Genomic DNA, 25,410 nt, shown 5'->3' with positions numbered 1-25,410 from the left:
GGAGAAATAATATGTCAAAATAAATAAACAAGGTAGTAATGGTCGCTTCTCTTTCTTTCTACCCTTGGGTGGTAACGGCTATGGTAGTAACCGTTACTAAATGCTGGTAGTAACAACAAGGGTAGTAACTGTTACCAACCTCGCCGTTACTAACTGCGCTTACTACCAGGTTTGTAACATATGTGACAAACCATTACTACCCCAAAGTTAGCATGTACTACCGCCTTTTTTCTAAGAGGGTAGCGCTTATATAGCCATGAAGCACCGCCGCTGTCAGCGTGACGTCACACAGGCTTCGCATTTCACCACAACGAGCAGACATGGAGAAATAAAGGGAAGCAGCACGACCACCACACCATGCAAACGCGAGAGCAAGCGCACAGTACGCGAGCCTTGTTATGTGATATACCTGAGGCGAACGGTATGTAATTTCGTGCACATCTCGCTCATAGGGTGGCATCACCGTAAAAACGTGTGTGGCGACCAGGACATCACCTCATCGCGCTTGATATTTTCTTTTCTTTATTAGTTTATCAAGAACAATTACAAAATTATCCAGAAGGCAAACATTGCCTAACTGGGCCCTGCCACCAATACAGCAGTAGCAGCAGAACAGGACATCCCCAAATATAAAAGGGTACATAGAAATCGAATACTAAACCTCTGATCAATATTACGCAGTCACTTAGCGAAAAAGGGAAGAAAACATACGTACAATTTTACCAACAAAAAAGTACGGACTACTCTCGAGCAGAAAAAGAAAATCGCATTACACACACAAACACACACACATACACACACACATGCACACAAAGACCAGGGACAACTCTCAGGGCTTGGAAACCGCATGTGGGGAGAGAAAACGAAAAATCAACAAAATACATACCGTTCATACAGAACCATAGGATTCCTTTATTTCCATTAGTCCTCTGAAAATAGTTTATTGTTGTTTTTTCATACGCTTGTTTCCTAATTCCGGATTGGAGGAGATCTATGGTAAGTGTATAGTCATTGAGAAGGTTAGGAATTCGAACAGCAAGTTTTTGTTCTCCGTAAATTGTTTTGCCATGTGATATAAATACCGAACTATTTCTGAATTTGTAGCATGTCAGTTTCACACTGTGCTTACTCTAAAAGGAATGTTTGTCAGATTTAAATTGCCGCATAATTTAAAGAAATAGTTTTCATGTGTAGAGTTTGGCCACCTTTATTATTTTATTTTTGGAATGATATAATTGGGTGCTTATCAGACGCCATAATTTTCTATTGCACGTAGCACACAGTTTTCAAGCATTTAAAGTGATCCTAAATTGTACTGTGTTGTAGTCGACCAAACTAGAAGACAGCACGTTAAACGGGAATGTATAAGAGCGTTGTAGATATGGTACTTCACGCTTGTTGGTAGTAAAAATCGCAGCCTTTTAAATGCACCTACAGCGCGGGCAAGGCTACTTTTGAAAGAATCTATATGTGGTGACCACGACATGTTCTCGTGGAATATATCTCCCAGGAATATCGCCGTGCTTGGCTGTTGAATATTTACTTTTTGAAACTTTAGCTGAGGATGACAAGCCGTGTTCACTCTTTTTGATTTAAAGAGCAAGTATTTTGTTTTACTTACGTTTATTTGAAGTTTATTTGCATTAAGCCACATATCTAGTCTTTGTAGCAGGGTGTTGGCTTGTTCAAAAATGCTGTGCAATATACCTCTCCCTCTTTGTAAACAGTGGGACGTCACTGCGGTCACCCCGCCCAATACACCCTCTCTCGGAACAGGTGCTGGTTGGCAAGAAAGTTCCTCCGGTAGAACTTTTATGCATAGCAGAGCGGCGTGTCTGCATTCTTTGGACAGAAATTTCTACATTGCTACGTTCTAGTGCCACAGCTTTTGAAAAGAGGGGGTCGCGGAAGGATCACTGCTCATAGTGTGGGAATTAGCTCGTCGTAGTTGGATAGATGGAGAAACTTTGTTTAGAGTACTAAGAGATGCGAGTAGCCCGCAGCAGGCTTCACCTACGTAAATGGCACCCATAAAAAAGATCTGATCTTTTTTGAAAGCGAACAAATTCAATGTACACGATTACTTGCACTTTGACAAATATTTGCATGGAATAGATGTAAGCTTACTCAATTTCCATCGTAGCATGTGCAATGCAGTTATAAACGAGGTACAACATTGGCGCAGCATGGTTTTGAGCTGCTGTGTACGACGTCACGTATAAGATTTTCACTCATTGCCCAAAAGTCTCATCGGAGATGAATAAAAAAAATACTTCTTTTCATGGGTTACGCTGCATTTAACTTATCCTCGTGGAAACCAAAGGGAAGTTCTGCCGCGGTGTTTCTCAATAACCCGGTGAATATTCAGGTGATGTAAAACCTGACATCTTAATAATATATAACATTATCTGGCACAGTTACCTTTCTGCATTTGATACTTATAACGTGTTTTCGTACCTATCGCTCCTTTAGGCCTGATACACAAACTTCGACAACGCATTCACAGCTTCATAAGGATGGAGCTGTGAAAGTGAAAAGTAGACAAGAAACCAAAATCCCACTGTTTCCATTGACACGTATCAGGTATTCGATATTACGAGTTATAGCCGTGGTGGAGCATATATGCAGATTCGGCGACGCTACTCATGCGTAGTCGTAGATATCACCAGGAGATCAGGCACTTTTATTTTTCTGCACGCCGCGCATACGCCGAGATATACCCACTCCCAGATTATCGCGTCGAATGTATTTTTACCTTGACTACAATGTCAGATCTTAAAGTTCCAAAGACAATCGATTACTGAAACCAGCCCACAATGAATACCACTGTTTTCGCAAACAGGACGCATCGCATTATTCACACTGCACACACCGCGCACAATATTCCCAGTTTCACCGTCAGTAAAGATGAACCAATATTGTCGATGCCTTTCAACGCACACTGCACATTTTCGAAGAAGATGCCGCTGTTCCTCGCACAGGCCGCCACGTGTGTTCACTTCTCGTAGATAAACAGCCCGCCAGCGTGGCGAACATTTCATCACGCACTTTATCACACACCTAGATGTTCTCTGACACATGCCACAGCTAATGTTGCCCCTGTGAGATGAAGATTAAGTTTTCAAAAAGAAAAAAAAATTGCCCCAATCATCGAGCGACTGCACCCCACTCAGCCACCGGCGGGTGTGTTTTGCCAACCACCTCCTTGCTCGTGCACCGGTGACGTCACGCTGTGACGTACCTCGGTAGAAGTCTATTGCCTTTCTGAGAAGAACATGTTAGTGTCATCGGCATATAACATAATGTTAGAGTAGCCCTGTAGTAGCACAATATCAATTATATACAACAAAAAGAGAACCTTAGGGTACACCGTACTTTATGGTCTGAATTTCAGAGGTAGGGCCATTGATGATAGTAAACTGTGTTCGTGCTGTTAGATAGCTGTTCATTAAGGATAAAGCGACGCCACGAATACCATAGTGGGGTATTTTTTTCAAAAGAATTGTGTGTTGCGCGCTATCAAAAGCTTTTCTAAACTCAAGAAATAAACCAAGGGTTAGCATTCGGTTTTCAATGTTGTCAAGAGTTTGTTCTTTTATTTCAAGTAAAGCTGTTTCAGTAGATTTATTTTTACAGAGACCGTATTGCTCTTGTGTAATTAAGATTATCGTGTTTAAAAAGCCACTCAGTCTTTTGTTTATTATACGTTCAACGATTTTCGCGAAAACTGATAGCACGGATATTAGTCCGTAGTTATTCATATCATTAGCTGGTCCACCTTAATGAATTATGGTCACTCGAGCCAGTTCAATTTCATCCGGGAACACGCCATTTAAAAGAATTAGTTTAGAGATATGAGCTAGAGGTATGCTTGCATATTCACTAACGGCTTTAGCGGCTGCGCCTTTGCATCGTCATAATCAGCCACACAACCGTCTTTAAGCGATGAGACTATGTCCTGGACCTCCCGGTCATCGGTGGCTACCAAGAACAAAGTAGAACAACACCTATTTGCTATAAATTCAAATGGAGAGACTGGTACATTGAGTTGTGAAGATGAACCAACATCTGTAAAATGGGCATTGAATGAATTTGCAATCTGGACGTCTGACAGACCGCTTTGTTGGAGAGTAACTTCATTTTTTTGGGGGGAGTGATCATTACCTCATTGATCGCCCTCCACATGAGATATGAATATCCCAATACAAGAGTAAAATTATTGATGTAATATTCTAATGTTGCGGCCAAAAAGCGTGTAATATAGGTTATAATTAACCTATTAACGGCTTTGGAATTATGTCAGGGAAAAGAGAGATAGCAAGGGAGGCCGATTGCGCCTTAACTATGATAAGCTTGATATCAACGGAAAGACGTTCGTGTGGGGCAGTGAAATGAACCAACCTGTCCCACTGCATGCACATGCGCGATCACAAGAAGCCGGCTGACATGATGTCAGTCACCGCAGAACTAGGAGAATGGATACTTCAAACACATGCGGGCGCATACCGTTGCTTCTTGTGAACTGTCGAAGTTATAATAATAAAGTTGTTTTTGCGTCCCTTCTGGCACCTACTCAAGCAAAAATTATTATGGGTACAAAATCTTGGCTGGACAGTGCGATACCTGATACTGTGGTCTTCCCACATGGCTTCACTGCTTATAGGAAAGATAGAAATCGCCATGGTGGGGGCGTATTAATTCTTGTAGCGAACGAGTGGACTAGCGAGGAAGTTTCTTTCCACAATTCTGCCGAAGCAGTTTGGTGCCGTGTTTTTTTACCGAAGGGAGATACTGTCGTGTTGGGTTGTTTTTATCGACCACCAGACAGTGGTGATACTCCTATGACACTGCTTTCTGAAATGATACAGTTAATTCAAGCCAGTGTACTCCTGAGTGGAGATTTCAATCTACCAGATTTTGACTGGATAACCAGTGGTACACAAAACAGGTCGTCAGTGTATACTTTGTTCGGCGAATTCTTGAGAGTGTTTGGTTTTTCTCAATATGTGAATGTTCCACCAAGACATGATGCTATTTTGGAATTAATATTATGTAATGACCCAAATATTATTTCCACTTTGCCGGCGATTCCTGGTATAAGTGACCATAAGGCCATTGTGGCAGATTTAAAGATAGAGTACTGCCAAGTAGCACATGCAATACCCCGACGAATTTTCCTGTATGAACAAGGTGACTATGATTCTGTTTCTGCAGAATTAGAGTCGTATTACCTAACAATCTTGCTTTTGGCAGAAAGTCGTTGCTCTTTAGTTCTGTGGTCTTATTTTGGTGATAAGGTACTTCACGCTGTTGAAGCTCATGTACCAAACAGAATACTAAAGAAGAGAACAAAACAAAAGCCTTGGTTTAATAAAGACATTCGGAAGGTGCTTAGGAAAGCACGAGGTTCGCACAGAAAATTTCGCGATAGGAGTATCACGTCTGATGAACAAGAGCTAAGGCATGCAAACCTAAACTTAAATCGGCAATAAAAACAAGGAAGGATACCTTTTTTGCCCAATTAGGTGATAGGTTAAAGCGAAACCCGAAAGAGTTCTGTAAGTATGTTAAACAACCTAGAAAAGACGATATAAGTATTCCTGCTCCGACCGTGGAGGGTGATACTTTGTGCACCGATGGAGAAAAAGCTGAAGCTTTTAACAACTATTTCCAATCAGTTTTCACTCAAACCACACCTGGCGATGTGGGGGCGCTTCCAGTCACGTGGCCTTCCATGAAAGACGTGCAGGTTGACATTACTGGCGTTAATTGCTTGTTACAGCAGATAGATACAAATAAAGCAGTTGGACCAGCTGGTTTATCACAATTTGTTCTTAAAAACGTTCACAGCGTTATTGCAAAGTATTTATGCCTTATACATGAAATTACACTAAACACTGGAGTTGACCCACAAGACTAGAAAGTTGCAAACGTTATCCCGGTTCATAAATCAGGTGATAAAAAGCTTGTCGAAAACTGCAGGGCCATCTCGCTAACAGCAATTTGCTGTAAGTTATTTGAGCGCATCATATACAGTGAAACAGTTAAACAGCTAGAGTCAATCAACTTCCTCACTCCATCTAAGCATGGTTTCAGAAATAGACGCTCATGCGTAACTCAACTAGTCGAATTTCAGCATTACATCGCACAATCTAAAGACAGTGGCGCTCAAGGAGATCCAGTGTTCGGTGACTTCCGGAAAGCCTTCGATACCGTCCTACACAATCTGTTAGAATTTGCAATGCTCTCTGGAAGCATAAACCTTAAAGTTATCATTTGGGTAAAGAACTATCTAAACGATCGACAGCAGAACGTAGTGCTTAATGGATCAAAATCATCTGCTGTAATTGTTACGTCCGGTGTACCACAGGGGAGCGTATTAGGACCTATGCTTTTGATATGTGGGGTTTAACGTCCCAAAACCACTATATGATTATGAGAGACGCCGTAGTGGAGGGCTCCGGAAATTTAGACCACCTGGGGTTCTTTAACGTGCACCCAAATCTGAGCACACGGGCCTACGACATTTCCGCCTCCATCGGAAATGCAGCCGCCGCAGCAGGGATTCGAACCCGCGCCCTTAGGGTCAGCAGCCGAGTGCCTTAGCCACTAGACCACCGCGGCGGGGCGACCTATGCTTTTCCTGATTTATATAATAGCATAGTCGATGGTATTACCTCTCCCATTAAGTTATTCGCAGATGATTGTGTAGTGTTTAGAGTGATTGAATCGCACAAGGATGCTGAAATTCTGCAGCATGATCTGTACCGAGTATCAACGTGTTGCCAAAAATGAAAAATGAGTCTAAACGTCCGTAAGTGTTGCTGTGTATCATTCACCAACGGAATTATTAACGTAGACACAACATACAAAATAAATAATTGAATAATTAGCAATGAATTCTATTATAAGTATCTGGGCGTCTATTTTCCGACAATTTCAAGTAGAATAAACACATTGACATAACTGTGGCCAAGGCAAGCCAGAAGCTATACTTCATACGCAGAAATTTTAGGCAAGCTCCACAGACCATGAAACAAACCCTTTATTTCATGTATGTAAGACCTATTCTAGAGTATGCTTGCGTAATCTGAGATCCCCATCAGCAATACTTAATTGGCGCATTGGAAAAAGTTCAAAACCAAGCAGCCAGATTTGTTAGCAACAACTATAATTCTTTTGCAAGCATCACAGAAATGAAACGAGCATTGAAATGGGAGACACTGATGGTAAGAAGGCAGAAACTGAGGCTTAAATTTCTTCATTGTATATATTATAATGGAAATACCGTTAACCCTCTTGATTATCTGTTCACACCAACGTACGTCTCTAATCGTCAAGACCATTCACGGAAAATATTAGAATACCGTGAAACCCATTTTTTCGGTAGTTCTTTTTTCGTAAAAATAATACAGGAATGGAACCGCCTACCGGATGATCTCGTCAATGAAACTGATAAAGAATCCTTTTTTTTCTTCCTTGTAACAACTCCTACAATATCACTGCCACTAAGAATGGTTTGCTGTCTCGAAGCGTGTGGGTGTTTACAAATGCATGACTGTGACGTTGTTTTCACTTACCAATATTCGAGTGTTTTTTTTCTTCTCTTAAAATATTTGAGTGCTGCTTTTTGTTGAATCTATTGTTTCTATTGAAAACTATGTAGTCAAATAATTATGTGTACCTCCCCTACGTAATGCCTCACGGCATATCAGGTGAAATGTAAATAAAAAATAAATAATATATCCTTATGTCCGCCTCATCACACAATACGCTACCTCACCACAGTAGTTTTGTCGTGATGGAGCCGAATAGAAGACCCACAGATCTGCATTTACTGTGGTGGCCAAATTTCTAAATGCCATGTACTTCCATATAGGCTGCACGTTAAAGGGGCCCTCCAACACTATTAAACCCACCATGTTTTATTCATTGGTTTTGTATACTGAAGTAAAGACAGACTAATACGGCGAAAATGGCAGTGATAACGGCATGCAGCCTCAAAAATTGAACATTCAAAATACCAGAAAAAAAATCCACCCCTCAGATTAATTGTCGTGTGGTCACTTGACCACATTTCATTCCCTCATGACGTCGGAAGGCCCCAATGTAATTGTCAGGAAACGTCAACGTAGAAGAAGCGCGCACCTCGTTGTTGCTTGTTTTTTCGTTTCTTCCAATGTATGTATACCACGTTGCCACAGTAACAAACGTGGTGCCTGAAGAGTGGCTTGCCACAACGTGAGCGGAAGTTACTGTGGCGAAGCGAGATATTATCTGCTGCTGTTTTACAACATTCCGACAAACTCGCTTCTCTTATTTTGAGAAACAAACTTGTGCAACAACCCAGACACTGAAGTACTGTTTACCCTTCGCGCGTTGCTCAGTCAGTTGCCCGTTCGGCGAATAACTGTCCGTTCGGCGTTTGGCGAAAGAGGTAGCTCTGAACTCCCAAAACCAAGAAGAGAAAAAAGAGACACCCGTCTTTGGAATCGACATCCGACACACGCAAGCTATAGATGTTCAGTGGCGAAATGACAGCCAGCGTCTTTGTCGTGTTTTTAGTTACAGTGATCTTTGTTGCTGTAGCCGCATCTGTTCAGTGTTCGATGAAAAAGCACAGAAATGAAAATTGAAGCAAATCAGTAACCTCAGTTTTGATCCTACACTACCATCACTTCTAACGTTATATTTATTCAATCATACGGTGGCAACTTTCTGGCGTCATATCCGCGCGCAAAGCCCTGGCGAGCACCACTACGTAGTGATGCGGTCGCAAGTGGTGTATTAAACTTATTGCGGAAATAACCATACAAAATTATTTGATATTGGCGCTTAGACCTCTGCTAATTTTATCTCCAGCTATCGGTCTACGCAAACCACAAATGAAAAATAGGTGGTTTGGTAGTGTTGGAGGGCCCCTTTAAAGAGCTTCACGTGGTACGAATTCACGCAGTCTCTGCAACAAGTCTCTACTAGTTAAGTCACTGATTGTGATCGTTAAACATGAATATTTTGATCGCCTAAACTTTTAGCTTAAGCCAGCCCTTCTAATCTAATTGCGTGCTCGGCAATTTTGTGCTCTGGTTTTTCTTTTTGTCAAGCGTTATCTAGTGCAGGTCGAAAAAGTGCATCGTTTAGATGTGATTTCGGTGGCTATATTCGGCTGGCAAACATATGTTCTGTTTTTTTTCCTTTTTTCATAGCATTGTTTGTATATTGTAACTCATTATGGTATACGCAACAGTACGGTTACGTGCGAGTGCGTTGTGAACAGACTCTTCTCTTCAATGTTGCATTCCTTTTCACATAAACAGATTGCCCCTGGTAAATAAAGATAGGTAAAAAACTTGCCACAGCACAATATAAAAACGCGACGAAATTCATGTTTCTTACTTTCCCAAGGCGTCCGCCACATGATTGTGTTCCGTTTAATTGCTCATTCAGGAGAGATTATGTGACCTACTATTCAATCAAAAGTTTAATCAAACCCCGCAAGTATCACGCAACGGTTTGACAGAAATCCTGCCCCCACCTCTCCGAAGAGAATCGTGAGGAAATGCGAAGGCATTTCGTGCGTGAAAAAAACACGGCGTAGTAATATTAATGGAGTAAGGTAATGATTAGAGAATTTCTCCCTTAACCACTTGTTTACACACTCATCTGCCAACGAACTGTCGGAGAGTGAGGCGTGCGCTTCATTTCATTTATATACACGTACGAGCGAGCGGACGGGAGAGTGGGGCACAGAGGAAAGAGAGCGAACGGCGCGGGAGAAAGTGGCGAAGCACTATACCTACCCTCTCCTACGCTGCCTTCACACACGCTGGAGCTCCGTCAAGCTCCCGCCATATAAGCGCCCTGACACCCAAGAGCGTGTTCGTCTCCATGACTCGCACGCTGGATTCCGTGCCGACCGGTTGTGCCCTCGCGATATCCGACGACAGCACAGCTCTGGCCGACTGGCTTGGTCCTACGCTACCTCCTGCCGCCGGTCCCCTACGACGACCACAGCGTAGCTCTTACCGTCTAGATTAGCCCTACGTCATCTCCTGTCGCCAAAAGCTCTCGCCAGTGGTGCCTCATCCTCGGACTCCTGCAACCGTGTCCTTCTTTCCTGCCCTCTGCTTACTTTCGTCGCTCCCTGTCCCTGGGCCTCGCCCTCTTCTTCCTCTCTCTTTTATGTCGCTACCTTTTAATCCTACCCTTTTATTCCATTCTCTACTCCATCTCTCGTGAGCTACTGTTGAGGTGTCCTCCCCCTGAGAGACAGTAATGGGACTCACTTTTCTCTTCTTTTCATTCAAAAAAAAAACACATCACTTCCTCGTCTCCACTTTATATCCACCTTTTCGCTCGCACCACCTGCTCCGTAATCAAGTGGCAAGGAGAAGCGGAAGCAATCACAGCCTAAGCTACGAGGATGGGAGTGAGACAGGAGTGATAACACCTGCTGGTGTACGTACGGCGCCAGAGGCCTGAAATAATTTGACTAAAAATACATTCGCGTTTGAAAAGTTTGTCTTTACATCTGACGTTTGTCAAAAGCGGAGTCACTTTGGGTTTGTGATGTCTGTCACCCATCAACAATTACTCATTTTGCTTTCGGTTCTAACTTATTGCTTTGTGAGACTTTCTGGATTTGGGGGTTACCAATAATGACGTACAATTTAAGTAGGGAGTCTTTCTTACTCTGCCGAAGCACATGCCAGCATAGCGTGTCCTCGAGCAAAACATATTTTGGCTCATGCTTTCGGCAATAACAGCTAGTAGTGCCACTTCTTTATTGTCTCTTAGCAGGCATGCACAACGTGTAGTTCATGAATCGTTAGAGATTATTTTGACGCACATTAACATGTTCTGAACGCACTGTAGCTTCGATTTACTAGTGATAAAATGCATTTACAGCACCATCGCTTAAGCTTTATGCAATGCGCACAAAACATAAAAATAATTCAACTATAGCGGAAGATATTGAAAATAACATAAAACTAGTTATGTACTCGAAGGAACTGGCAATCTTTTACAGGCGACTTTAAATGTAAAAGAAGTTTCGTCAGTAACAGTAGTAGTCGCGGTACACAATGAAGGAGCGGGACAGAGCATCTTTCGCTGTAAATAGGTGTGGAAGTTTTGAACGGTGGTCGCATGTTCAACAAAGCCCCGAGATAACGAAAGCTGTTTCATTTAAACTGCTCCCATAAAATACCAGACATGATTTGCATATCCCTGAAAAAATGGAAAGAAAAACTCCATTTATTGGTAAAACATAGGGTGTCTATCAGCATCTAAATTTAGCCGGCGCCACGCATTGGCACCAACATCTCTCTATATCATTGAATTAAAAAAAGTTCAGAATTCTAAACAAATTTTTTGATAATACATAAGTACATAGATCCAAACCTACATGCGGTGCTTGTTTATATAATTTTGATAATTCCGTCAAGTCAGACAGTGTCCGGTACTGTGAAACTTTATCTCAACAACTTTCGCTTGAGAACAAATATGTCCCTTTTTACCCCACGAAAATTAGTTCGTAATGACTAAATGCGTTTGCTGTTGCATATGATCTTCATTTCTCTCGTTGTGTTATCCTCCTTATTTAGATCTAATCTCAAATTTTAGTAAGACATAAGGTCAAATTCATCCTGGACATTTTTTGTTAGATATTTATTTGTGCAACAAACATCGCTACATCGTCAGCGATGGGCTGTCGAATATGTTGTTGATCTCAACTCCATCACAATTAGCGAAAGGACATTTTAGTATTTGCTGCCTATAGCAGATATATAGCAAAGGCTACGTGGATGCGCTAATGGTGTGATAATAACGTGTTTTAACACTTTCATTCTTCTCCTACCAGATCAATGGGCCAATTTTTTTTCGAAGTACACCGAAGGCATCTATACGGGTTCGCACCCAATTTGGAACTTCCAACGCAGTACTAGAATAATCAAGGAACTCTTCGATCACGAATACGTTACGAAAGCCGGTCTGCGATACCTGGTCGGCTGGAGTATCTATAGGCAGCTGGTCGAGTTCACTGATCAATACTTGTTCCTCTACAAAAAGAAGGCTGACGAAGCTTGCTTCGAGCACGTCAAAAAGGTCATGAATCTGGCGATTCTCAGCAACTTTTTCAAAGTGGGTAAGTACATTCACTGCGCCCCTTACGCGAACTTAGCGTCATCACCCTATAAGTGTGTTTAGGAAACATGCACCGAACATAGTTATTGCAGCGAGATGACGCCTCTTTGATTATTTTAATAGTTTTTATCGCGCAACATGCTGAGAGCTAGAGGCATATAGAATTCATGTGATACGGGATGCCCAAAGACTATCAAGCCTCATAGTGGATGCCAAATGAACCCCAATGAAGAGGACCAGCAGTTCACAATTTGGTAATTCTGGCAGCCATTTCCTTTTTCGTCTGTTCAATTCTCCTGTGTGCATGAAAGCAACACTGGCACTTTGCATAATCCTCACATAAAATAAAAGACCAGCCTAGTACTTCCAGACGCAGTGTAGGGAATTCGTTTTTGAGAGACACTATGTTTTGAATGAAAAAAATGGCCCCGGATCTCTATAGTACTTTGCAAATGCCATCGAAAGATGAAAGTCTTGCGTCTGGAAAGAGTGAGAAAAACATTAATTTGATGTTCTGCGCACAAATATTGGTGAATGGGATTCTGGAGGTGCTGCGTTAGAGGGCCTCGAGCGTGCAGCGGAGGCAAACGAGCGCGTCAAGACACGTTAGCCACGAGCGCCATCTGGCAATGATCTCTGAGAACAAAGGAAGGCCTGCGCGTCTGCGGAGAGAGATGCGTGCTATTCTCCGAGGCGCTGAGGTGCAGAACGGAAAGCGACGGGCAGGTGCCACCAACATGTCGTTTTAGCAAAGCGTTGTTAAGACTTGCCTTTTTGAGCACCGCGTCGCAATGTCAGCACAGCGCTACGGTTTTTAGAATTACTTGTGTGTGCCTTCTTTAGTATAAAGGCACACACAAAACATCGACGTGTTTTGTGGTACCTCAGATATGCGCAATGATTGCTTTTTGATTTAAAAACGCACAAGTATGAACGCTGGACCTTGAGCAATATTGGTGGGCGCTGCGGATGGGGTCGACCGTTTGAAGTATTGTTAAGGGCAGACAAACAGACAAAAGTACACAGAGACAATTCAAAATTTTTCCGTCGAAGGTCCCCAAGAAACACTTTCATCTTTAAAATAGCAAGCGTAGCAGGTTCTACACAATGACACCTGAGAAAGCGCGTTACGTGGCAGCCTACTGATTTGGATCCGAGGAGTTCTTACCACTCCGTATACCAAAGCGTCTATGGCGCTAATGTCTGAAAAAAGCATCTAGGGTTTGCCCAGTACGAGTAAGAGCTTTTTATAGAGATTCGCAAGTTTACGTCAACTTTTGCTGCACTTTGTCGGCTGCGAGCTTCTTAAACCTGTCGAGATATGCGTCTTCTACAGTCGAGTTCTGGCAAGTTCCTTTCCTCGTCAGACACAAAAACTCAGTGCCGAGAAAGAGACGGAAAAAGGGAGGCACATTCGTTCACTCCTCTATATGGTGGTGTCCCTTCCTTTGTAACGCCGATGTAGGCCTCAGCTTTCTGAAACATTTTTGAAACTTGAAATGAATAAGGTTACTTCATGATTATTAGATTCGAAGCAGCTTTTATAATATCAGCGAAGCATGATATTAGATTCGAAGCAGCTACGAGGGTGGAGCTACTGCACATGTACTCTTCCGCCAAGTAGTCCGGCTAGACTCACTTTCTTAATGACAGCCATGTTCGAATAATACCACTGCACAGAATTTTCCACGTCCGCTTACACAGCTATTTGTGAGTGAAATTCGATACGAGCTCCTTCGGCGAATCGTCGGAACAGCTGGTGGGCGACGAGCGATCACTTAAAGACGAGGACGCCATTTTGGCTGTGAGGTGCACTTAAACGTGCGACGTTTTCAGGCGTGCAAAAACGCAAAATTACACTTCATTTAACAAAAACAATTGTCAATATCTCCGTAATTCGTGCAGCATCTCTTTCTAAACAGCATGTCGCAGAAAATGCAGTGATGTTGTTTATCTACTACCTTCACGTGAAAAACAGAGCCACATTCGTGGGGTTACATTCCTCAGTGGTGGCACACGCCCACTTTGGTTCCGCAGCTTTCCTTTCATCGCTTCAGACAGTTGTCCTGGAGTATCGCTTATGTAACGCTGTCCCTCCGTCCGCACCGCTCCCCTCGCCGCAGGTGTTGAAGTGGTGCCAAGTAGCTCGCGCCCTCCTATCAGTGCGCAGTGATGTCTCTCCCTCGCCTGCCACGCGATCACCGCGTGTGCGCTCCCTATCGCTTCACCCGCTCCAACTCTCGCAACGCTCAAGCCCACTCCTCACGCCGGCATGTTTTCAGCCGCCCTACCTCTCTCCATCAGTCGTCGGGTGTGCTCGCTATGCACGCCTCGAGAATATGGAGGCGCCGACAATGCGGATGGTGCGCCGCTGCTTGCCGTGTGATCAAGCCGTCGAGAGCGACGCCATCGCGGCGTCATTTCCTCAGATGAGCGCTTACCTTTCCCAGTATTCGCTGGTGTTGCGAGGGTTAGCTAAGCCGGTCGCATTCACGAATAGTGACATCAGCAACACCGATGTGGCGTAAGCCAAGGAAACCCGATGCAAGCGTCAGCAGTGGAAGACCAGTCACACCGACGAAGTGAGAGTCAAGAACACCAATCACGTTCGACAAACAGACGGCGCGCGGGTAACACTGACGAAACGTGAGCCAAGGTAGCCGATCACAAACGTTTTCAACGCATCCCGCCTCCCATTTCCTTGCGTCGCAAACAAGTATTTATTCTAGTGAACACTATGCCGAGTTTCAATTCAACCCGCTCTTCCAGCACTCGCGTCAACGCCCGTTTCAACCGGGTCAACGCCGTGCACACCGCTGCTGCTTCACATCCCATCAGGGTTAGCTCCGGAGAGATGGCCCGTAGTGTTTTTCTCTAAATTATACAATTTTAAACCTTGTTCGTGCAATAGAGTCAACATTCGAACTTAGTCATAAGCTATAATCAGTAGTTTACTGCGAGCGTGATTACGGCACATAACATGCACGGATGGATGACATCAGTAGCTTTGCTTTCAATATATAGCAATATAGCACCTAGCTTAGGCCTTTCTTTTTGAAGTTCTCTGTTGCGACGTAGGTAACCCAAAGACAATTATCTCCCTTTTCCTCCTCAACAGTTGCTTTTTTTCCTGTAGCTTTCTTCAATGCTTTTGTTGTTCACGAATTTCACAACGTCGTACACGGATTTCGCAGACAACCGATGTGCCCTAATTTTGTGTAAAAGACGCTGTTATGAATCGTGCGAGGAATCGTGCTTTCGGGAGCTGTTATGGGAAGGACGCTTTCACTGGCGTCCTTTACTTCTGTGTTGTTGTTTTAGCCAACACTTTGCCAGTCGTTTTTATACCTCTTTTGTCTGTCAGACACTGCAAGCATTTTTTTTTTCGTTTTTAGAGCAGGATGTTCTTATAAATTAGATGTTTCTGTAATTGTAAACTTTATTATGCGTCTTCGACGAAGTTGGTTAGCGCAGCGTGCTGCAGAGAGATGGTTCACACGTATTAATAGCCGGTCTGCTGCTTTGGCATTGTTTTTGTGCTAAACATTACTTTTGACTTCATATATATATAAATATATATATATATATATATATATATATATATATATATATATATATATATATATATATATATATATAATATATATATATATTTAAATATATATACATCTATATATATATATATATATATATATATATATATATATATATATATATATATATATATATATATATATATATATATATATATATGTGTGTGTGTGTGTGTTTGTGTGAGTGTGTGTGTGTGTGAACATAATAAAAAAGTATTCACTTCACGGTTGAATGGCGCTCCAGGGGCCGAATTTCACTATCGCGTTCAACTCCTAAAGGTGAAGCTTATGGGTTCCTCAATTTTTTCGCAGTTATGTTCGGGCAGGCAAAATCCTCCGGTGTTTTTACCGGGGATAGCTTTGCCGCGGTCTACTGGGCCTAGGGTAGACGATTCAGGCTAACCTTCTAGACATCCAGGCATCCTTCAGTCGCACTATGACTAGAATGTGCAACCTCGGCAAGCGGGGAAGCGTCGATGCGCCTGCAAAACACCGAACGACGCCTTGTGTGGTGGCCGTGCGATGTCGAGTCGTTTCTGCACTACGAGAAAAAGCAGACGCTTTTTGTCGTGGAGAACGCTCTTTTTGCAAAAGCAGTCTGCCACCAACGCGCGTTAGGAACTTTTAAGTGTGAATACACTTTATAAGCGACCCCAAACCATCCACCGCCGTCGGCGGCGTCCGCAGTCTTCTCTCTATTTTTAAAGGAAAGAGGACTTGGCGGGCCGCAGCACGACGCTCTACCGATTAGCCACGGACGCGACGCTGATATCGGTGTCAGTAACGCGCCTTTTACCCCCTCCCCCTTCGCTCACTCCTCCGCTCTCCTCGCTCGCTGCAGCTGCGCGCGCACCCCTCTCTCTCACGCGCCCGCCTTCTCTCTCAGTCTCCCGTCGAGAGCAGGTCGTGAGGGGGAGTAAAGTTAAAATCCGCTGGCGTTCGCCTGTGAGTTAACGTAAACTCCCCCGTGTGATCAAATTGCGATTCCCAGGAACCATTACACCATAAAGGCAACATAGTGTGATTAATAAATATAATAAATATAATATAATCACCCCGTGTATTCGTACTTAACCATGTTCACCCTCGGGGAAATGCTTGAGAGTTTTTTAGGAAATAACTTCCCCGTCCACCATCACCATCACCTCCAGCGTGAAGCCGTTTCGTCGGCACGGGTGGGTGCCAGGCCGCAAAAAAGCTTTTAAAAAGGGCAAAAATTTAGCCGACTTGTGTGTGTGTGTACAGTTGTTAAAAGAAAGAGCATCTACTTTCATAACTACCGAAGGTATTCTACAGCATTTATAATTATCTATATATGTCTATATTGTTATCGTGGGTTCAATAAATTGAAACAACAGCAACGACAACGACAGCAAGAATGAAGAGAAGAGTGACGCGCAGTTCCGGCATGCACTTGCCTCCATCTTCTGTGAATATACCTGTGTTCAACTTCGTTTACAAGCAACGTAACAGATTGGTCATACTTCTGGGCACCCCGAGTCTCTAAAAACAGAGTTTCCATTCTTTCAGCTCATTGGAGTCGTCACCTTACGGGACTACCATCAACCTCAACAGGAGAGATCCCTCTGAAACCCGATGTCCTAAAAATGGTGGCTTCTCCGCATCCTTAAAAGGAGCTACCGAGATTTGGTGGGATGGCGGTGAAGGACGTGGACGAGTGGTTGAAGCAGTACAAGCGGATTGGCAAACCAAACGGCTGGGACTCCGCCGATCAGCTATCGTATGATGTGCTCTTCCTCACCAACACTGCCCTTCTTGTGGTGCGACAACTACGAGGATACACCCACAATGTGGAAAACGTTCGTAGACGTATTGAAGAAGTACTTCGGAGACACCACAACAAAAATGAAGTGGGCTGAATATGACAGCTTTCAACTGGCTCAGGTGCTTCCAGAGACTTTAATCACTTACATTGAAGAGATTCTACACCTATGTAAACTTGTTACCACCGGTATGTCTGAAGAAGACAAAAGCTGGCCATGCTCTTGAAAGCATAGCAGAGGACGTGTACTAGTTTTTGATCACCATAGAGAACCTGTGACCGACGCCATGAAGCACTGCTGTACCTATGAAGCACTGATTATGCATCGTATAACGCCGCAACTTGGCCGCTTCGCTATCGTTCCGACAATAGCTAGCGTCGACACTAACCCCCATCTAACCTGTCATCAATATTATGACACAGTGTGCGGGAATAGCCTCTCCGGTGCGGTGAAATACGCCATTGCAGTAGTGATAACTACTACTGATGCAACCAGCCTTGATTATCTCATGCCTCGTCTCCTTCATCTATCAACGCGGCGAACATGGACAATTACCTAGCTGTGCTTCGGTCTGGGCCGGCGAACCAACCTTCCTTCGACGAGCAGCAGCGACGAAATACCCATGCCCCACTGCGGTTCTATACTACTTACTCGACCACAATAGCATACAAGCATTGCAATGATACGGGCAGATGCCGCATGCCTACTAACGGGAATGAGGGGTTCAAGCAGCACCGCGCATTTAGGTCACTTTATGTGTGCTATGCTGCGGCATCCCAAACCACATCTCAAGATTTTGTGATCGTTCAAAGCAATTCCGAGGAGCACCATCACGGGGCTTCTACAATTCTAGCAATCCACCCTTTTCAACGCCGTGACCAACACACCCAACTTCTAGTCTTCAATTTTTCCAAGGCAACTTCCGGAACTCCGACCACAGCTCCACCTCAGACCACAGCCAAATGCCACCGCCTGCTGCACATGCTGAGCGGTCGCCGTTGCCGCAGCGTCGCTTCTCGTCACTACCACCAGAAAGCTCGGCAGTGCGGCAGACGGGGGTGAGGTCGCTGGATACTTTGCCCTGTCATCCGATATAACCCCGTCAGCTTTCATGCTGAAAAACAAAGTTCATGTGTGCGTGTTGACAATCTCCCTACTAGGGCTCTCGTAGATACTGGGGAAACAATATCACTGATGAGCCTTAGTTTAAGAATTCATCAGAGACAAAAAAGTCATGTTTTCGAGAAACAAATGATCGTCATTTTCTAGTATTAGTAGTGGCGCATATTGCCCGGTCGGCGTTCGTACAGCAGATGTTTGTTTGTGCGCAAAAATATTGACCACTGAATTCGCCGTGATTCCTCTGTCTACGTACGACGTTATTTTAGGCCAACTTCACTGTCTCCTAAACGAGTGGGTTATGCCATGCTGACGCTGATTGTCTTTCCAGGCTGCCACTCCTTACCAAGGAGTGTGACGCTGATAACTTCGACCAGGAAATAGGTGACCGGTAAAACGGGCAATCGCTGGGAACTGTGGGATACGACGGCTTCCGGTTCGACGCACCACACGGGTCGGCAGCGGCACGGGCGCATTTTTGTACTGCTCCGTTGAAAAAAGCATCTCGCCGTGCAATGTCAGTGCTTTAGAAGTTGTTTTTTTTTCCGACAACAGTGACTGTGATAATGACAAGCTGCGAAAGCCATGAACTGTCGGGGAACTTTTTGGTCGCACTAAATTGGTGTGCAAGGCTTTTATGCTGCTCGGGGGTGATGTCAGTTTGCCTAGCAAGTCAGTCAATACGCAAAACAGTTTTCCTTGTATGATACCGAATTGCAGATAAAAAGCCACAATTTTAAAGATCTCAGAGGATGGGGATGACTACAGCAATGTGCTGAGTGTTCATTTCGGGATCGCTGCTACGCCCGAACTCGTCAGTCGATCGGCATGAAGCGCAACACCTAATGAGCGCGTTGAGGTATATTTTTTCTAGCCTTCAGCGCGCTATAAGATGCATTTCTTAGTCGAAGCCAGATGCTTACTTGAACGCTGACCTTGGTCAAGTTGCACGGCATAGCGGCACCTAAACAATACAGCAGACATAAAGGCACCGAATAATCGAAACCCCGTGCTTGTTCAATGCACTTTTTCCTTTGGGTGCCGTCCTGGCACACAGTTTGACCAAGATACACGCAAGTGAACTCGTCCATCGCTTCGTGTAAACCTACTCTTGAGTGAAGCTTTCGCGTTTTTTGTCATGTATATATGTGCAATGGCCGGCGGTCATCTCGTGTGGCAGGTATATTTCGCCCACGTGTTCCCATAATATTTTAGCTAGGCGCGCCTGAGTGACAATTTATGTCTCAGTATAATATTGTCACGGGCTAAGTAGATGCCTGAGAATGACGACGACGAAGTGCTGAACGGGAACGTGCTCGGACTGCAGCAGCGTCGTACGCATTAGCTCGCCAGTATATTCGCCAGTACGCATTTCCTCATCAGTGTATACTTTATTCCCCGTAACATCATTGGTGGAAGGTGCGGGGTACCACTCGCTATACAGCCCAACGAGCTGGATCTTCGCAGCGGACGGCGCATTGCAGCTACCACGATGACTGACCAGGCTACTCAATGTCAACAAGATCCGTCAGCCCCGCAGCCGATCGTTGTGATGCAACCTCGTGACTCAGGACCATTCAACGGCAAGGGTGCCATAGACGTCGATGACTGGCTGGTTCAATATGAGCGCGTCAGCAGCAGCAACCATTGGGGTCCGACGCTTATGTTGGCGAACATCATCGTCTACTTGCATGGCACGGCAAAACTCTGGTACGAGACACATCAAGAAGAGTTGACTAGCTGGGACGTCTGTAAGCAGAAATTGCGCTATCTATTTGGGAAACCCATCAGACGTCAAGTGGCCGCAAAGAAAGAGCTTGCGACTCGTGCCCAGACATCCACAGAGCCATACATCGCGTACATCCAGGACGTGTTGGCTTTGTGCCGCAAGGTCGACAAGGACATTCTCGACGAGGACAAAGTCGGACACATCCTGAAAGGAATTGCGGATGACGCCTTCAATTTTCTCCTGTGCAAGGACTGCTCGACGGTGTAGTCGGTCATCGAAGCATGTCGTCGCTTCGAACAGGCAAAAAGTAGGCGATAGTTCACCGATTTGACCGCCTTCCCAACACGGCGGCTACGCCTTCTTGTGAAGATTTGCCCACACTACACCAACCACCAGCGCCAGAAAACGTCACCAGAATAGTCTGTGGGGAACTCGAGGCTATGGCTCCCGCTATGTCTAGCGTCAGCGCGCCAGGACACAACCTCGATGCTGTTTCAATGATACAGGCTGTGGTTCGCCAAGAGATCGCGAATATGGGCATTTCGCCACCTCACCAAAATGCCCCTTCTACTTCCAGCTCGGCTCCAGTCGTTGTGGCTGTCACTCCAAACCGCACGTTCGCGCCACGACGAAACCCAGCTGAATGGCGCACTCATGATGATCGGCCCATATGTTTCACGTGCCATCGGATAGGACACATCACTCGCCATTGCCGCAGCCGTTGGACCTCATCACCTCGACCGAGCTTCTGTGACTGGTGGCCTCGCTCTGAACGTGCACTTTATGCCCCGTCCTACCGTGCTGAGACAGATGCAGAGCATAATCCAGAACGTCGGACCAGCCGCTCGCCATCGCCCGTGCGTCGTCAGTCCCGCTTGCCCCAACCCCGCCGTTCTCGGTCTCCCTACGACCATCGCTCGGAAAACTAGCCGGTGCAGCCCCCGGAGGTGACGCTGCATACACGACTCGGACTGCAACTCCTCTGATTACACCCGACCAGCGGTGCAACCTCCTTACAATTCTCGTTGATGGTTTACCTATAACTGCTCTTATTGATACCGGTGCACAAATATCTGTAATGAGCTCAGACCTCCGCCGCCGCCTCCAAAAAGTTCTGACGCCTGCGATTGCACCTACCGTTCGTACAGCGGATGGGAGTACTCCTGCTGTGCTTGGAATGTGCACTGTGCGATTAAAAATTTCTGAGCATCAAACTTCAGTTCTGTTCGCTGTACTGAAAAATTGCCCTCATGACCTTGGACTCGACTTTCTGACTTCACACGCTGCGCTCAATGACTGTTCCAAAGGTCTTCTTCGGCTCGAACTACCATGCTTTCCGAAGACCGTCTCTACCAGCCCACCTCGTCTACGCTCTGTCGATTTCCTTAGACTTCCGCCGCAAGCCGCAGTCCATGTCCAACTCTCGCCATATCCTGCAGTACCCGATGGTGATTATGTTGCTGCCCCAATTTCTGACGTCGCCATGACACGCAATGTTGCACTCCCCAACACGGTGGTTACCGTTAAGGACAACCGAACTTCGTTTCCCGTCCTCCATTTTGGCCTCTCAGCGCAAGTTATTCCTCGCGACATTTCACTTGCGCATCTTACACCATTGGTCGACCACACAGTTTCCGCTCTAACCACCGATTCGCCACCCGATTTTTCATCAACGTCGTTCTTTTCACGTTCCTGTTCCGACCTTTTCAAGCCAATGCTATCTGACAAGCTCACCTCTGAACAAGTCTCTGCTTTCTGCCGTGTGCTTGCTTCTTATCGGGACATCTTTGACTTCGGCGACCGTAATTTGGGCCAGACATCTGTGGTAACTCATCGCATCGACACCGGTGACGCTCGACCCATTCGCCGACGACCCTACCGTGTGTCAGCTCCGGAGCATGCTATTATACAGCGAGAAGTCGATAAAATGCTTGATAAGGGCATAATCGAGCCCTCATCTAGTCCCTGGTCCTCACCCGTCAAACTTGTTAAAAAGAAGGACAATAGCTGGAGATTCTCTGTTGATTACCGCCATCTCAATCATATTACCAAGAAAGATGTCTATCCCCTACCGCGCATAGATGATGCACTCGATTGCTTGCACGGTGCCAAATATTCCTCTTCAATAGACCTTCGCTCAGGCTACTGGCAGATTGCTGTGGACGACAAAGACAGAGAGAAGACGGCCTTCGTGACTCCTGATGGACTTTATCAGTTCACGATGATGCCTTTTGGATTATGCAATGCCCCCACGACATTTGAGCGCATGATGGACTGTCTCCTTCGAGGCATGAAGTGGACCATCTGCCTCTGCTATCTTGTCGACGTTATTGTTTTTTCGACTACTTTCGACGACCATCTTACTCGTCTGTCCGCAGTGCTTGATGTTTTTCGACGTGCCAACTTGCAACCTAACTCGTCCAAATGCCGCTTTGGGCAACGCCGAATCTGCGTACTCGGCCATCTTGTTAGCGCTGCGGGCGTTCAACCAGACCTTGCGAAAGTCCGAGCAGTTCGCGACTTCCCCACACCCCGCTCAGCCAAGGACGTCCGAAGTTTTCTGGGACTTTGCTCCTAATTCCGTCGTTTTGTCGAGAAGTTTGATGAAGTAGCCCGTCCTCTAACCTGCCTCCTCAAAACGGATGTCGCATTCACCTGGGGCCAACAGCAAGCAAACGCCTTCTCGTCGCTCGTTGACATTCTCACCAATCCACCAGTCCTAGCACACTTCAACCCATCTGCCGCCACGGAGCTTCGTACTGACGCCAGTGGCCACGGCATAGGCGCAGTGCTCGCGCAGCGGCAACAAGGCATGCACCGCGTCGTCGCGTATGCAAGCCGACTGTTGTCGCGCTCGGAACAAAATTATTCCATCACAGAACGCGAGTGCTTAGCTCTCGTCTGGGCCATTGCGAAATTCCGACCGTACCTGTATGGCCGACCATTCTCAGTTATTACGGACCACCATGCGCTTTGCTGGCTCTCCTCACTCAAGGACCCTACGGGACACCTTGGTCGCTGGGCACTGCGCTTACAAGAGTACACTTTTTCCGTATCCTATAACTTCAAAAGGATGCCGCCTGCTTGTCCCGTTACCCAGCCAATCCCCCTGACACGAGGGAAGATGAGCAAGAGGCCCTCGTTCTTTCAATTACCGACTTCACGGACATAGCTGCTGAACAACGCCGCGACCCCTCTTTGCGTGCTATTATCAATGGTCTGCACTCACCCCATCCTGACCACTCCTTACATCTGTTCGTTCTTCACAACGACATCTTGCACCGCTACAACACCCGCCCTGATGGTGCTGAGCTTTTACTCGTTGTTCCTGTGCATCTTCGCTCAGACGTTTTGGCCCAGCTGCATGATGCCCCCTCCGCTGGACACCTAGGGGTGTCACGCACGTATGACCGCATTCGCCGCCGATTCGTTTGGCCTGGCCTCTACCGTTCTGTGCGACAGTACGTCGCGGCATGCGACCTCTGCCAGCGCCGCAAGACACCTGCTCTGAGACCTGCTGGTACCCTCCAGCCCATTGAAGTACCAGATGAGCCATTTTTCCGAGTCGGCCTCGATTTTCTAGGACGCTTTCCCGTGTCGGCTACCGGTAATAAGGGGATTGCTATTGCTACTGACTACGCAACGCGGTATGCCGTTACACGCGCCCTCCCCACCAGCTGCGCTACTGATGTAGCCGATTTCTTTCTTCATGACATCATTCTGCGTCATGGTGCTCCTCGTCAGTTGATCACCGATCGCGATAGCTGCTTTCTATCTAAAGTAGTCGACGAGCTCCTGTGATCCTGCTCTACCCACCCCAAGTTCACTACAGCGTACCATCCGCAAACCAACGGCCTCACGGAACGCCTCAACTGTACCTTGACGAATATGTTAGCGATGTACGTCTCCAAGGATCACAAAGATTGGGACATCCACTTACCTTTCGTTACCTTCGCATACAACAGTTCACGTCATGATACAGCTGGATTTTCCCCTTTTTACCTACTGTTCGGTTATGACCCGCCTTTGCCCATGGACACCATGCTCCAATCTGACGCCCCCTCATCGACTGCTTATGCTCGTGATGCCCTGGCCTGAGCTGACATCGCCCACCAAGTCGCCCGAGATCGTTTATGTGCCTCGCAGCTTAACCAAAAGAGTGCTTACGATCACCGGCACCGTGACGTACAGTACTCTCCGGGGTCACTCGTCTTGCTGTGGTTACCATCACGGCGTGTTGGTCTCAGCGAAAAACTAATGTCCCGTTACGTTGGCCCCTACCGCGTCATACGCAAGGTCACCAGCGTGACCTTTGAGATAGCTCCACTCCATACCACGTCAGTACCAGCTTCAGTCCTGACCGATATAGTGCACGTCTCACGGCTTAAACCATACTTCTCACGCCTCGGGAATTGATCGCACCGGGACGGTGCTTCTGCCGCCGGCGGGTAATGTCACGGGCTAAGTAGATGCCTGAGGATGACGACGACGAAGTGTTTAACGGGAACGTGCTCGGACTGCAGCAGCGTCGTACGCATTAGCTCGCCAGTATATTCGCCAGTACGCATTTGCTCACCAGTGTATACTTTATTCCCCGTAACAATATTTGTAGCAAATTCATGCGTAAGTTTTTTTAGCGTGGAATACACACGTAAGCATGATAAAATGGCTTCCACATACTCTGGCTCCAACCTTCCGTACTCAAAGCCTACCTGTCGCTGTATACCCCATATACCAAATACGGTGTCACGTAACGTCAATAGATGACGAAGGTATATGACTTCACAGCCATGGCCCACCTCATTTTTTTTCTTCGTTTTTTCTGCGTTTGCCTTTGACGCTCGAGTAGGAGCAGCCAACGGCTGAGCAACCGACCATGGTTTATCAGGACGAAGATAAACGGATGGCCGCACGCGCAAATCCCGAATAATCTAAGGCTTGCGGCGAAGCGGTTCGCCATCGTCTACTCTTCTCGAACCGGAAGCCGGTAGCAGACGCTGCATACCACCATCCCTCGCTCTTTTACTGGTCACCTATT

The 25,410-nt window shown here is 45.9% G+C and overlaps 1 protein-coding gene across 1 annotated transcript in view; it reads left to right on the top strand.

The window, feature by feature from the left end:
- Positions 1-25,410, top strand: part of LOC142803304 (neprilysin-2-like) — a 124,997-nt gene that overhangs the window by 78,228 nt on the left and 21,359 nt on the right. Inside the window, exon 8 of the mRNA XM_075888434.1 lies at positions 11,864-12,148. Within this exon, the coding sequence (XP_075744549.1) occupies positions 11,864-12,148 (285 nt within the window). The remainder of the gene's footprint in view (positions 1-11,863; positions 12,149-25,410) is intronic.

Source organism: Rhipicephalus microplus, chromosome 3, assembly GCF_043290135.1.
Source record: "Rhipicephalus microplus isolate Deutch F79 chromosome 3, USDA_Rmic, whole genome shotgun sequence".
Classification (NCBI taxonomy): Eukaryota; Metazoa; Arthropoda; class Arachnida; order Ixodida; family Ixodidae; genus Rhipicephalus; species Rhipicephalus microplus.
The sequence above is the reverse complement of the archived record's forward strand: the minus strand, read 5'-3'. Positions and strand labels throughout refer to the sequence as shown.